The 12,642-nt window shown below is 36.9% G+C and overlaps 1 protein-coding gene across 1 annotated transcript in view; it reads right to left on the reverse strand.

Moving 5' to 3' along the window:
* Positions 1 to 273: 273 nt before the first annotated feature.
* prkaa1 (protein kinase, AMP-activated, alpha 1 catalytic subunit) overlaps positions 274 to 12,642 on the reverse strand; it is a 12,911-nt gene continuing 542 nt past the window's right edge. Inside the window, exons 2-10 of the mRNA XM_048188460.1 lie at positions 10,788 to 10,929; positions 9,149 to 9,242; positions 7,257 to 7,401; positions 6,821 to 6,908; positions 6,421 to 6,645; positions 6,140 to 6,289; positions 4,988 to 5,336; positions 3,766 to 3,892; positions 274 to 2,871 (exon numbers count right to left, since the gene is read on the reverse strand). Of these exons, the coding sequence (XP_048044417.1) occupies positions 2,576 to 2,871; positions 3,766 to 3,892; positions 4,988 to 5,336; positions 6,140 to 6,289; positions 6,421 to 6,645; positions 6,821 to 6,908; positions 7,257 to 7,401; positions 9,149 to 9,242; positions 10,788 to 10,929 (1,616 nt within the window). The 3' untranslated portion in view covers positions 274 to 2,575. The remainder of the gene's footprint in view (positions 2,872 to 3,765; positions 3,893 to 4,987; positions 5,337 to 6,139; positions 6,290 to 6,420; positions 6,646 to 6,820; positions 6,909 to 7,256; positions 7,402 to 9,148; positions 9,243 to 10,787; positions 10,930 to 12,642) is intronic.

Below are 12,642 nucleotides of genomic sequence, written 5' to 3' on the forward strand. Positions count from 1 at the left end.
ACAAGGATTTTGGTTATAGCCATCCTTGTTGGGACATTTTGTCCCCATAAAGCAGGGTTTACTAGGTCCAGATACACATGGACTGTCATTGCTAGTTAATTGTAATACTTCTTATTTACTTTTATTAATAACAGTAGTAATAAAAAGTATTACCCATATATATATATAAAAGTATTACCCATATATAGTACTGTACATATTACAGTGATTTTTAAACATAATGTCACACAACATACAGAGTACACCATGTTTTCAAAAGACAGAACAATCATGTCTTTATGTATTATTTTATTAGGCAGTTGTATTTACAAATCATGTTTTTAAATGTAAATTATCAGTAATTATCTGTAAATTTACATTGGCAAGCCTCTGTGAGGTGCATCTCTGCAGATAATCAACATAAATGCAGTGAAGAGAAGTACATCAACAGATTTTCTAAGCATGTTTTCAAAGGCTGAATAAAATTGTTCACTAATGATAAGGAAGAGATATCATTTGAACAAGACTACTACATGGGGAAAAAAAAACTTTTAAAGAAAAAAAAAGTTAAAGGGGACAGAGCAAAAACAAACAATTTCGCATGGATTTGTCTTAAGCTGGCTTACAAAGCATAGATTGTCAAGTTTTAGCTTCAAAGTCTCATTAATAAAGATTCTGAAATGACAGTGTAGCTTAGAACAAAAAGAATCAAACCATTTTTTTTTCTTCTTTCATTCCTTTTAGGAAACTAGACATGAGCATGAAACAAATACTCAAGAATTCAGTCAAATCAGAATTACTGGCCTTCATTTTTTTTTTTTTTTTTTTTTTTTTGGAGAACTTGATGTTGCTGCATTTGTTAGGACCAATCAGGATATCATCATCAATCAAGTTATACTATAAGACATTCTTGCTTATATCACATGACTTTAAAATGTAAATAAGCTGTGCCATATATTAATTCCAGCTTTTTCAGCTTTGCATTTGGAATATTTAATTTGAACTCCGGACAGGAAAACAAACAAGAGCAAATTATTTAAAAACCATATTGTTTTCACTGCACTCTGTGGAACTGATCTGGAGGAGGGTTACTCCGGTCAGTAGTAAAATCATTTTCCATTCATGTTGACAGGATGACCTTTCTTAGTGGCCATATGCATGTAAGATGTGCTTTCCTATTTTCAGATCGCGCAATCTTACGATTATTCATACTGGCTTTCAAACACAAGAATAAGACATGACTATGTGCATCACTTTTCATGGATATCGGTCAAGATTTAAACTCTAATGGATTTTCATTGTGATGATTAACTATATTGGGCACCTCAGCTCTTCTAAAGTGTTCACAAATGCTTATCTTTGCAGCCTACACTTAAAAAAAAAAAAAACTAAGGAAATCCAGCAGTTTTAATATTGGGCCTGTCTGAAACTTAATTAAAAAAAAAAATTTTTTGATTTCTTTCTTTAAGGAATACTTATTTTTGAAGCAACCATTGTTTGGTAAAACAACTAAAAACATTTTTTTTTTTTTTGATAAAGCAGTGTATGGAATAAAACATCTTACAGTGATATAATCAAACATTCCTTTAAAAAAAATAATCCAGTCCAATATCACAATTTCAATACAATCTACAACCCCATTTAAAGCACTGATAAACAAATCCGAATGCATTAAATTCTGTATATACTTAAATTTATGTAAAATGTGAGCAAATAGAAAAAAAAGTCTAATGTGTGACAAACAAACAAACAAAAATCTATGAAACAGAGGCAAGGACATTGCACTCCCTCAGGATAAATGGGTCTTTACATTGGTCTCTTCCTTAAGAAAGGCTGACTTATCAAGTTGTCCCTTTGTGTTAAAGTGCACAACATGTTAAATTGGCCCATCCCAGCAGTGGCCCGCTATTTAAGTTGGCTCCTCTTAATCGAGTGCCCTTCCCAGTAGGCCGTGTCAATGGGATAACCAGTCATGACACTGGCCCACAAAAACTAACAGGTAAAACTGTGCAAAAGCGCTTTCAGTCTCGCTTGTCGGCCCACATGCCCACAAGGGCTCTTTCTCTATAAATCTCTTGGTCCGCCAAGAATTGCAACAGCATTGTGTACAGTACAGCTAGCTCAGTGTATAACTCTATGCCCAACTCTCTGCAAGGAAATCCTTGCTATAAAACCCAGAAAAGAACTGTAAAACCATCTCTAAAAAGAGTATAGATACTATAAAGTGGCTTAGCAATCTTTCTGACACCTTGACTGTGGCACAATAAACAATCTCCATCCTTTTCCCTTTCGCACCTTTTCTCAGTCCCCTCAAACAGGCTGATGCTGGCGACAGTAGGGCCACAGACCATTCAGCTTGTTCATGTGAGTGGGATGCATGGAGTCTTGAGTCTGTCTGCATGCTTATTGCTCTAAAGACACTGAGAGAGAAAAAGAGAGACAAAAGAATAGAGATAGAAGGACTGCTGTGGATGAAGACACAGATATCAGAGGATGAAGAGGTAGAGAGTATTCTAGAAGAAAGAGAAATCAAGCCAGAGAGTGAGAGGGAAGACAGAGGAGAGTGAGAGAGAGAAGGCATCAGAGGAACCACAAGTTATCGTGCTAGCAGCTTGATGAGGTTGGCGCACATCTCAAAGAACTCTATGGTGTGACTTCCTGGGCGGGGGAGGATCTCTCCCCCCGTGGAATCCACTGAGGAGGTAAGAGAAGAAGCCAGAGAGCTTTCCGCCGCTTTCCCTCCGGATATCGGAGGCGTGGAGGGTGCGGACACGTCGCCCTTTACCGCATCCTCACATTCGTTTTTCTCGTTCTTTAGGGTAGTCCGGTAGTTACCAACTGAGCCAGAGCGGTGAGGCGTGGCCGTCCCTGATTTTACTTCCATCATGTCATCTGAATGAAACGGAAGACATCAGACGGTGAAGTATGCAGAAAACACCCCAGAACACGGCACAATAGGGATGAGTACTGCAGCGAATTTAACAATTTTGGTTATGATGATTCCTTAGTACAGTTAATAAAACAATATTTGAAAAAAAAAAAAAAAGCCAATTCTTAACATTTACAATAAGAAACTACAAAAACTTTGTTTAGCTCAGCAGTCTGATGCCAGAATGTTTACACATTTCTTACTGACTTAATAACTACAATAACAAAAAGGCAATCCAACAATTGCCCCAACATATTAAAATATTACATTTAAAAACATTACATTTCATTCATTTTATAAGATACCCCTGACTATAAAACTGTGTTACACGATGTCAATCATTCAGTAACTGTATAACATTTTAGACATGCTGAAAATTATACTTGCATTATTCAGTCATATCTTTCAGTATTCATATTCTCATGTATGTGATTGTTTTTAATTTTTAATTGGTCATTCGTAAATTGAGGCAGTATTAAACATACTAAACACTGAAAACACTGAATAAAACCATACACACACACACACACACACACTTGTACAGTATATTTGGTTTATGGGGACTCTCAATAGACATAATGGTTTTTATACTGTACAAACTGTATATTTTATCCCCCTACACTACTCCTACCCCTAAACCTACCCATCACAGGAAACTGTCTGCATTTTTTCAATTTAAAAAGCAAAAAAACAAAACACAGTTTAGTATGTTTTTTAAGCCATTTGGTTTACAAGGACACAGGAAGTGTCCTCATAAACCATGTTTACGTTGTAATACCCATGTCATTATACACATTTGTGTCCTCATAAACCATGTATACAAGAACACACACACAGAGAAAGAGTGACAATTTTACCATCTATGCTCCTGAAGTCTAGTAAATAGGTCCTGCTGTCCACCTGGTAGAGCTGGAGGCTCATCTTTGTATGTATGCCAGTGACTGGGTTCTTCCTCCGCACTCGTAAGTAATAAGGATTCACTACCTATCAAACCAAAAAGGAAAAAAGTCAGTAGAGTCAACAAATCTGACTGCAATAGACCCTAAGTGCATTAATATTTTGCAACGTTTAACTTTAAAAAGGACTGTGTCGACGGGTTCATTGCACTGTAACACCATTTGCACTGTTTTGAGTAGGTCTGAATGGCGTACTCCTGAACAGCTGTAAACACTGTTCCACTTGATAAGTGAGGCCGCTACGAGATAAGACAAAGAATGAAAGCTATTTTAAACAAAGACATGTAGGCAATTTATGTCCAAAACTGATGACTCACTCAGTCAAACATGCTTGAACTTCAGCCAGATGAATTAAGACACACAAACCAGAGGTTGGCGTCAAAGGTCTTTCTACAGTGGTGGCAGATACACTATTTGTAAAACAACATTTTATGGCTATTCCTCTTGTAGGATTTCCTCTTACTATAAACATAACCGACATAAAACAATACACTGTGATTTTATGTTTCAAACACAGATGTCAACAGAGACCCCAGAATTCCATAGTGTACCTTTAATATACACTACCATTCAAAAGTTTGAGGTTATTTATAAAAAATAAAAAAAAAGTATTCAGCAAGGACCCATTAAATTGATCAAACATGACAGTAAAGACATTTACAATGTTACGATAGATTTCCATTTCAAATCACAATATTACTGTTTTATGAATTTTTCATGAGATAAAAATACAGCCAAGAGATCGTACCAACCCCAAAATTTGAAACAGTAGTGTACCATTAAAAAACAAATTCTGTCCTTAATACAGGCTCTGTTTACATTTTAGCTCCAGGCTGTTATAACAGTGACTGTAATATATGCAGATACCATACTGTAAAGTTTGTTGTTAACATTCTATTTGCCTTTGTAAGTTTGTGTGTCTGTGTGTGATATAGAGAACACGGTCAAGACTTTTCTATTTATAGAATTTACCAGAAGCCCCAAAACTCTTTCCCACAAGGCAGAGATGATCATGAATCTCAGGAGGATAAGCAGAAAAAAAATGCATAGCAGGACACGCATTCACTCCATTTATCTATTTTTGCCATTCCTCCACATTCAAAGCACATGCACAGACGCTTACCTTCCACTCATAGTCCAGCTGCTTCATAGCACGACAGACCTCACTCATGATATCATTCGGTCTGCTCTGGCTACGGATTCCCAGGTGCCACTTGGCCCGCCGAACACCGAGATGCTTGGACTTTTGGGGGTTAAGCTCATCCAGCGTGTGTCGAGGACGCGGTTGAGTTTCGGCCACTAGGAATGGCACTCTTTCAGGGTGAATCTTAGCAGAGTGATGAGCAGGCAGATCGTCTAGAAAGCTGTCTGGGGGGCTGGAGGCTAAATAGAAGTCTTTAGCCTCACTCATAATGCGGCGGTTGTCTATGATCAAGTGATAGGCCACAGCAAGAGGATCCTGGTGATTGCGACTGCAAAAGAAGGGAGGATAAAGGCAGGACAGATGAGAAAAAAAGAACACACATATACATTCCTGCGTGTATTTGACCATTAGCTACTAGGCTTGTTTGTTGTCTGCACACAGAAAGCATCCTTTCATTAGCGAATTCAGTTCTCTTTTTTCGGCTTATTGCGTTTTTAATATTTATTATTTTAATATCAAGCACATCCCGCTCTTTACTTTCTCATTCATCCATGTTTCTTTATTAAAAACACCAAATAGTCCTGGCCACTGAAAGTTGTGCAGATTCTCATGCGGGCATAAACGTGACACATTTATATTATAAGATATAAAAGGTCTCTGCAGCAAAAGCGAAAGAACCCTGTGAAATGTTTTGAAATGTCTCTTGGCGCAGCAGAGCACCAGTTTCAATAACAGGATATGTTTTAATCCAGTCACTTTTTTTATATATATATATATATATATATATATATATATATATATATATATATATATATATATATATATATATATATATATATATATAGCCTACTTTAAAATTTTCACTGCTGTTCTTTCTTTTCGGCATTACCACAAAGAAAGCTATGTAGCTGCTTCAATCTGAGTGCAGGAGCTCTAGGTTATCATAAAAACATAAGTGGTTTGCAGTTGATTGCTGTTGTGACACTCGCGAACAGCACTGAACACGCACTTTGGCCGTTACAAATCGGAAAATATTACTCTAAACTTTTTGGGGGCGATATTCATCACACCAGTGGATTATTATTTTTGAGCTGGCAGTGACAGATGGAAAAAATAAATTGGCACACAAACCTGTACAAGCAGTTGAGCACCTCCTCCTCAGTGCACTCAAACTTCTCACACACCTCCTTCAGCGCCTCCTCATCAATCATATTACTGCTATATGCAGCATCCTCCGGGAACAGATACTTGGGAAGATCTTGCTTAAACCACTCATCATCCCTGAGAATGGAAAGCAATCAACAGAGAAAGAGAGAAGACATTGGTTTCAACTTTTACAAATCTTACTCTCCACATCCTAATAGTTATGGCATTATTAAATGAAAAGGACAGTGCCTGGTATAGTTTCTGACCGAATCTCTTTGATGGTGGCTCTCTTCATGGGGTCCACCTGGAGCATGTGTTTCAGAAGGCTAATAACGGAGGGGTTCAGGTACTGAGGTGTGAAGAAGATCCCGTCGCAGATCTTCTTGAAGAGTGTTGGCACGTGGTCGTCGTCAAACGGCAGCGTTCCGCACAAAAGGGCATACAAAATCACTCCGCTGCTCCAGATGTCCACCTCAGGCCCGGCGTATAACCTGGGTCAGAAGAGCAAGATCAGTCAAGAGATTATCTGAATGAACAGACTTCACAAAGCCATTTGAAAAAGCACTGAGCATCAAAATAGAAGACGAAAGCAGGTTTTTGAGATCATCACTTAATATAAAAATACAAATGGAAAAAGGTAAATACAGCCAGAGAGGTAAACAGTACCTTCCAGAGATTACTTCCGGAGCAGCATAATTAGGAGAGCCGCAACTCGTCCTTAAGAATTCTCCATCTGACATCATGTTTGACAAGCCTACGTGAGAAAAAGTCGAAATTTAAGACTGTATAACTTGTAATATAAACATTAAAGGGTTAATTACTCACCTCATATATTTCCAAACCCGTAAGAACTTTACTACAGACCGTTTATGACTTTACTACCTTTCTGAGCCTTGAAATTTGTTATGATGTTGCCGTGTATAGGGAGATCAGCAAGCGCTCGGATTTCATCAAAAATATCTTAATTTGTGTTCCGAAGATGAATGAAGGTCTTATGGGTTTGAAACGACATAAGGGTGAGTAATTAATGATCGAATTTTTGGGTGAATTAACACTTTAAAAGAACCACCATGTTTCACAAATTATGAAGAGTTCAACATACCAAAGTCTGCAATCTTGGCATTCATGTGCGCATCCAGCAGGACGTTCTCAGGCTTGAGGTCTCTGTGCACCACCATATGTCTGTGGCAGTAATCCACCCCTGAGATGATTTGCTGGAACAGACGCCTGCTCTCCTTCTCGTCCAACTGACCAAAGACAGATGATCATTATTTTTACATCTCCCATGTGGCCTGAACTGAACTTTCTGCATTTACTGATCCCCTGTCGCAACCTACTGTGCTGTTTTTGTGGCCCCTGATATACACAACTGTTCAAATGTTTGGGGTTGGATTTTTTTTATTCATTATTAGTCTTATGTTCACCCAGGCTGCATTTATTTGATCAAAAATACAGTAAAAACTGTATTATTGTGAAATATTACTACAATTTAAAATAACTTTTCTATTTAACATAATGGCATTAAAGTTAAGTTCATTTAAACAAACAAAAAATTCCCTACATTATATTTATGATTTGAAGATTACAAATCATTTAAATCATAACTGTATTGTTATTGGCTAAAGTCTATTGTATCAGAATGATTGCACTAGAGGTGTGCGAGACTAGTCGATTAAAGGTACAATTTGTGATATTTTTTTCCGCTAGAGGTCGCTAGAAGCCTATTCAAAACAAAGGCGTAGTTTGATGACGCCAAGTTTTAGAGCGGAAACTTGGGACATGTGGTCTCCATCTCAACGGACGATGCAAAAGAATAGGGATTGGAGTCTGGAATAACTCATGTTCGTGGATGCGATTGTTAATGTTACTGTAGTATGAAGCAGAGCAGGACCGAGTGTTGCGGGAGCTGAACGAGGAGCTGGAGCGATTGATCAACACACGCCTCACGAGCAGCGGGACTTTTATTATGACACAGTCGCCGGCGCCGCTTCCGCTTTTCCGGTCATGAGTTTACGGGAGCTGTCCTTGTCGACAGAACCAGCGGCAGATGGTAAACAGTAATTATGTTCCATAAATAAGTAACACAATCCACCATAAAACGTGCAAGAAGTAAATAAGGAACTGCTTGAAGCAAGCTAGTGGTTTGCTGGACGCTAGACTCTACTTCCGCATTTGTCCACGGCACTGTTGTCATGTGGTTTCTACGTCAGTAAGGGCGGTAACAAAGGTAACTGACGTCATTGACAGGCGACTGCACTGCCCCGTGTCACTGTTTAGAATGGGAATTTTCTCATGATTTACAAGTAGTTGAAAACATTACAGATATTGTTTGTAATCAGCTGGACAAAATATATAACACTAGCCTAGTGGTTTTTGGATATTTTACTGCAAAAATTTTACATATTGTACCTTTAAACGATACTGCTGCTGCTAGTCGACTTGGAAATACTAGTCGTTAATCTTTTTTGCACATTTAATGTTTTGGTTTTTTTTTTTGTTTTGTTTTTTGTTTTTTTAAAGGCCACCTTTGAATTACTCTCATGTTCATGTAGCATTTTAAAAGTAATATATTATTTTGAAAAGTCTGGAGTGGAAAACAAAACAACTTCATTTTACCTCAGACTAGTCGGCTGCAAAATTTCCATTTGAAATGAATGAAATTAGTTGTTGCACGCATCCCTAGATTGCACTTCCTTTTTTTGCACATCTATGATGCATTTGTTTGAAAATGACAGTGGCATTTAATCTCTCACTTCCTGCTTGACTCTGTATTGCAAAAATGAAATTTCTGTATTATCAGCATATCACATCAAAAAGTAAATGCATTTTTTCACTGTAATGCATTTTTTACTAAATTAAAGTGGTTTCACTGATGGAGGTGAGGAAAAAACCCAACTATACAACAACTAAATGAACAGTTGATTATTTTTATAAATCAATATAAGCAATTCAGTTTCCAGTCCTAATCATAACCTACAAATTAAAAAGCTGTACCTTTCCATTTTTACAGATGTAGTCGAAGAGTTCTCCTCCTGACACATATTCCATTACCATGAAGATGTCGGTTGGTGTGCTGATGACTTGGTAACTGCCAAATAAACAAAATGCACAAATTTGTGAAGAATACATGTGTTTCTGCTTCTGCAGACACAGCTAAATGCATCTGAACGATGAAAACATCTGAATTGTAAATGTAAAGCTTTTAAAACAGCATTCAAAACAAGAAAACATTTTCTGAATTATTTCCTTCTAGTACTAGTTTAATGATGAATTCAGGCATATTTTTATTGGTTGGGTTTAATTGTTAGGTTTTAATGCTAGTTAGTAATTCTAGAAACTGAAACTGACCTCAAAATAAAACATCAACACACAAACAGCTCAGAAGTACACACTGACGCACACAAAAATCAAGGTGACAGACAGAAAAAAAAAATGTACAGAGCATCAAAGGGCAAAGCTTTACTTCTTCTCTATAATGGGAGGAAGTGAAAATCACCTCCCTCTTCTCCTTCCTCTGTAATTCCATGAATGTCTTGCCTCATCCCATGCCACAAAATAAAAAAAAGAAGAAAAATACAAGCACCAGGGAAATGAACCACAGATGCGGGGGCTCATTCACACACACAATCTGTTACTATTTTACTTACGACTCTGGGATAAATATACTTTTACTTAAATATACTTTTTTAATCTACTCAAAAAGATTGTGTAGGTCAAATAGGTGCACATTTTTTAGCCTCTAAATAAAACACTACATATTTATTATCTGTGCATTAGAATATAGAGGGAATGAATCTGCCAAGGAAATTAGTTTGGTGAATTTTCATCACTGGGGAACTTTATAGCTAACTAACAAAATGTGAGCATAACTTTCTTTAGGTAAACGCAATGATAATAATAATAATAATAATTTGTATTTATATAGCACCTTTCCAGAGCTCAAGGACGCTTGTTAAGTGACATTGTTCACAAGTTATTGAAGTTTTATGCAGTTGAAACACCGATTGAACGACTACATGAGACATGATACAATTTAATAAGTTACCTTACCTTATACCTTTTGATGTTTATGCATGTTTTTTTTTGTGCTATAACCTATATATTAAAGTGGAAGACTTGCTCTGTGCTGCCATTTGAACTGAGGTGCTACAGTGATCTGTCACATCACATTTAAGAGTGTCAAAACACCATTTATTGTTTGAATTTTATGAAAGCTAAGACTTTGTTTCTTATCAGAAGTAACAAAGCACAAAGTCTTTGCGATTATTGGATGTGAGGTGCAGGCGCGCTACAAATAAATGTGGACCTGGCAACCCTGGTTTGAATTATGGGTGATTCATATATTGTCAAATAGAGGCTGCTTCAACGTTGCAATTTTTTTAACTGTTGATGCATTATTGTTGCGTTAACTTAAATGCAACACAAGACACTGTCATTGTCTTAACACACAGTTTGAGTTGCAGTCTTGACACATTTCTCCTTCCCCTTTTGATTGACAGGATACAATCTTCCCTGATCATCGGCTGTTTTTAAACAATCTGCTGATGACCAATAGTGAAAATAATTGCTTTTATCAGCCAATCCCTAATCAAGGGTACACATTCTTAACAAACAGGTCATGGTTGTTACTCACAGTTTGATTATATGTGGGTGACGGAAGAGTTTGAGGTTCTGGATCTCACGTCGAATCTTCCCCACCACATCCAGACTGCGAATCTTCTGCCGGTTTAGAATCTTTACCGCCACCTGGTGTTTGGTCAACTCATGCTGGCCAACTGCACAGACAGATAGAATGTCAATGGAAAATATACAATAAAATTCACAATGTATTTATGAAAAAGACACATGAAGCACACTCAATGTAGAAAAATAAACGTCATATTCAGAAAATCTTTGTGAATAACCCATTTATTCCAATGCCAGAGCAATCACTTGTTTGCTGTTGTAAGCATTTAGTCAGCCTAATCAGTTCACTAATTGTTAGGCCAATTCTGCTTATGGTAATAAAAAATAAAAATAATTATAGTATAGTATACAACTTTGGTACTGCCCTGGGTTGCTACGTGATGTCCAATGTAAAACCAGTGTCCTAAAATATCTCTGGGTAGGAAACACTGGGATAAATGACACTAAAATACTGCTAAACTGCTGAAAAGCAGAATGTGTGATGTAAGGGTCAACTCTGAAGCTTGCATTAACATCACAGTGCCAGTAATGTGCAAAGTTCACTGCATATTTGTTCAATTTTTCAATAAACTGTTTTATATATGGGCAAAGGCCTTGCAAACCAGCTTCTTATAAGGCTGGATTTTGTTGCATTAGTAAGCGCAAGTACATTGAAGTTTGAACTGTTCTCAGAAGCTGTGTATGGTCTCAGTCAATTTGCAACATTTAAAACTGCTTGCCTGCTTTAACTAGACTGCTCTAGTTATGCATTAACACAAACCCAGTCATGCAGAGGGAACTGTGTGTGTGTCCTAAGACCTCAGAGGCCTAACACAGCACTGTCAATTGTCTTTATGAAGGCTACTTTTGTTTGATTGTTGATTAGTAGCTTCCATGTTGTCAAAAATATATCAACATCTCTGTTTCCCAAAAACCCATTCTTATGAAATATTTGCTCTAACCAACACACTTCCTTTATTGAAAGATTTGCCTTGTCTGTTGCCCCATAATACAGGGTGATTCAATGATGATTCAATAAACGCATTGCTCTGAGGGGCACAGCACGCGAGGAAGCTATGATTCACTATTATGTCGCTGTTGTACAGCAGACATTTCATTATTGCATCAGACATTGTAGAGAAAAAAAAATATGATTGGGTAAGAATGGGATTTTAGAAAAGCCATCAGCTGCTGGGTGCCTCTGGGCAGTCACAATTATAAGTAGGGTTACAACTTGCAAATATTTCAGTTAATCTGTTGATTCTGAATTCAAATAAACAGTTTTAAAAAAGCAATATTTTATATTATGTTTATTTCATCCTGGTTAATGTTGTCCTTCAAATAGTGTGTAAACTGAAAAATGCATCTATGTAGGCTGTTATAAATTATAAAAATGGTTTAAAATATAAAAATCACATTCTAAAACTTTACCACCATAAGGTAAAAAAAGCAAAGATGCGTTTTGCCCATAGAAATGCGTTATTCGCTACTGTAAAGTCACGTGACTGGCGGATGTTTTCCTTGCACAGGCGTGATTAAACGATACTTCGTTATCTATTATTATAGATACGTTATTGTTGCAGCCCTAGATGTAAGATAAACATAGCTTGACTAATACAAATGCCATTAACCTGGCATGAATATATATGCCATACTGGACTTATTAAGTTACGATTATGAAACTGTGAATCAAAAAAAAAGCGCGATTGTTTTAATTCATCCAACTCACAGCATGCAACTCAGGAAAAATGACTTTAAAAAAAAAATGAACAATTTGTCGTCATTTTGATATAGACTTTCTGAAAAGCAGCATCTGCGGTTGA

Source organism: Megalobrama amblycephala, linkage group LG4 (genome assembly GCF_018812025.1).
Source record: "Megalobrama amblycephala isolate DHTTF-2021 linkage group LG4, ASM1881202v1, whole genome shotgun sequence".
Lineage (NCBI taxonomy): Eukaryota > Metazoa > Chordata > Actinopteri > Cypriniformes > Xenocyprididae > Megalobrama > Megalobrama amblycephala.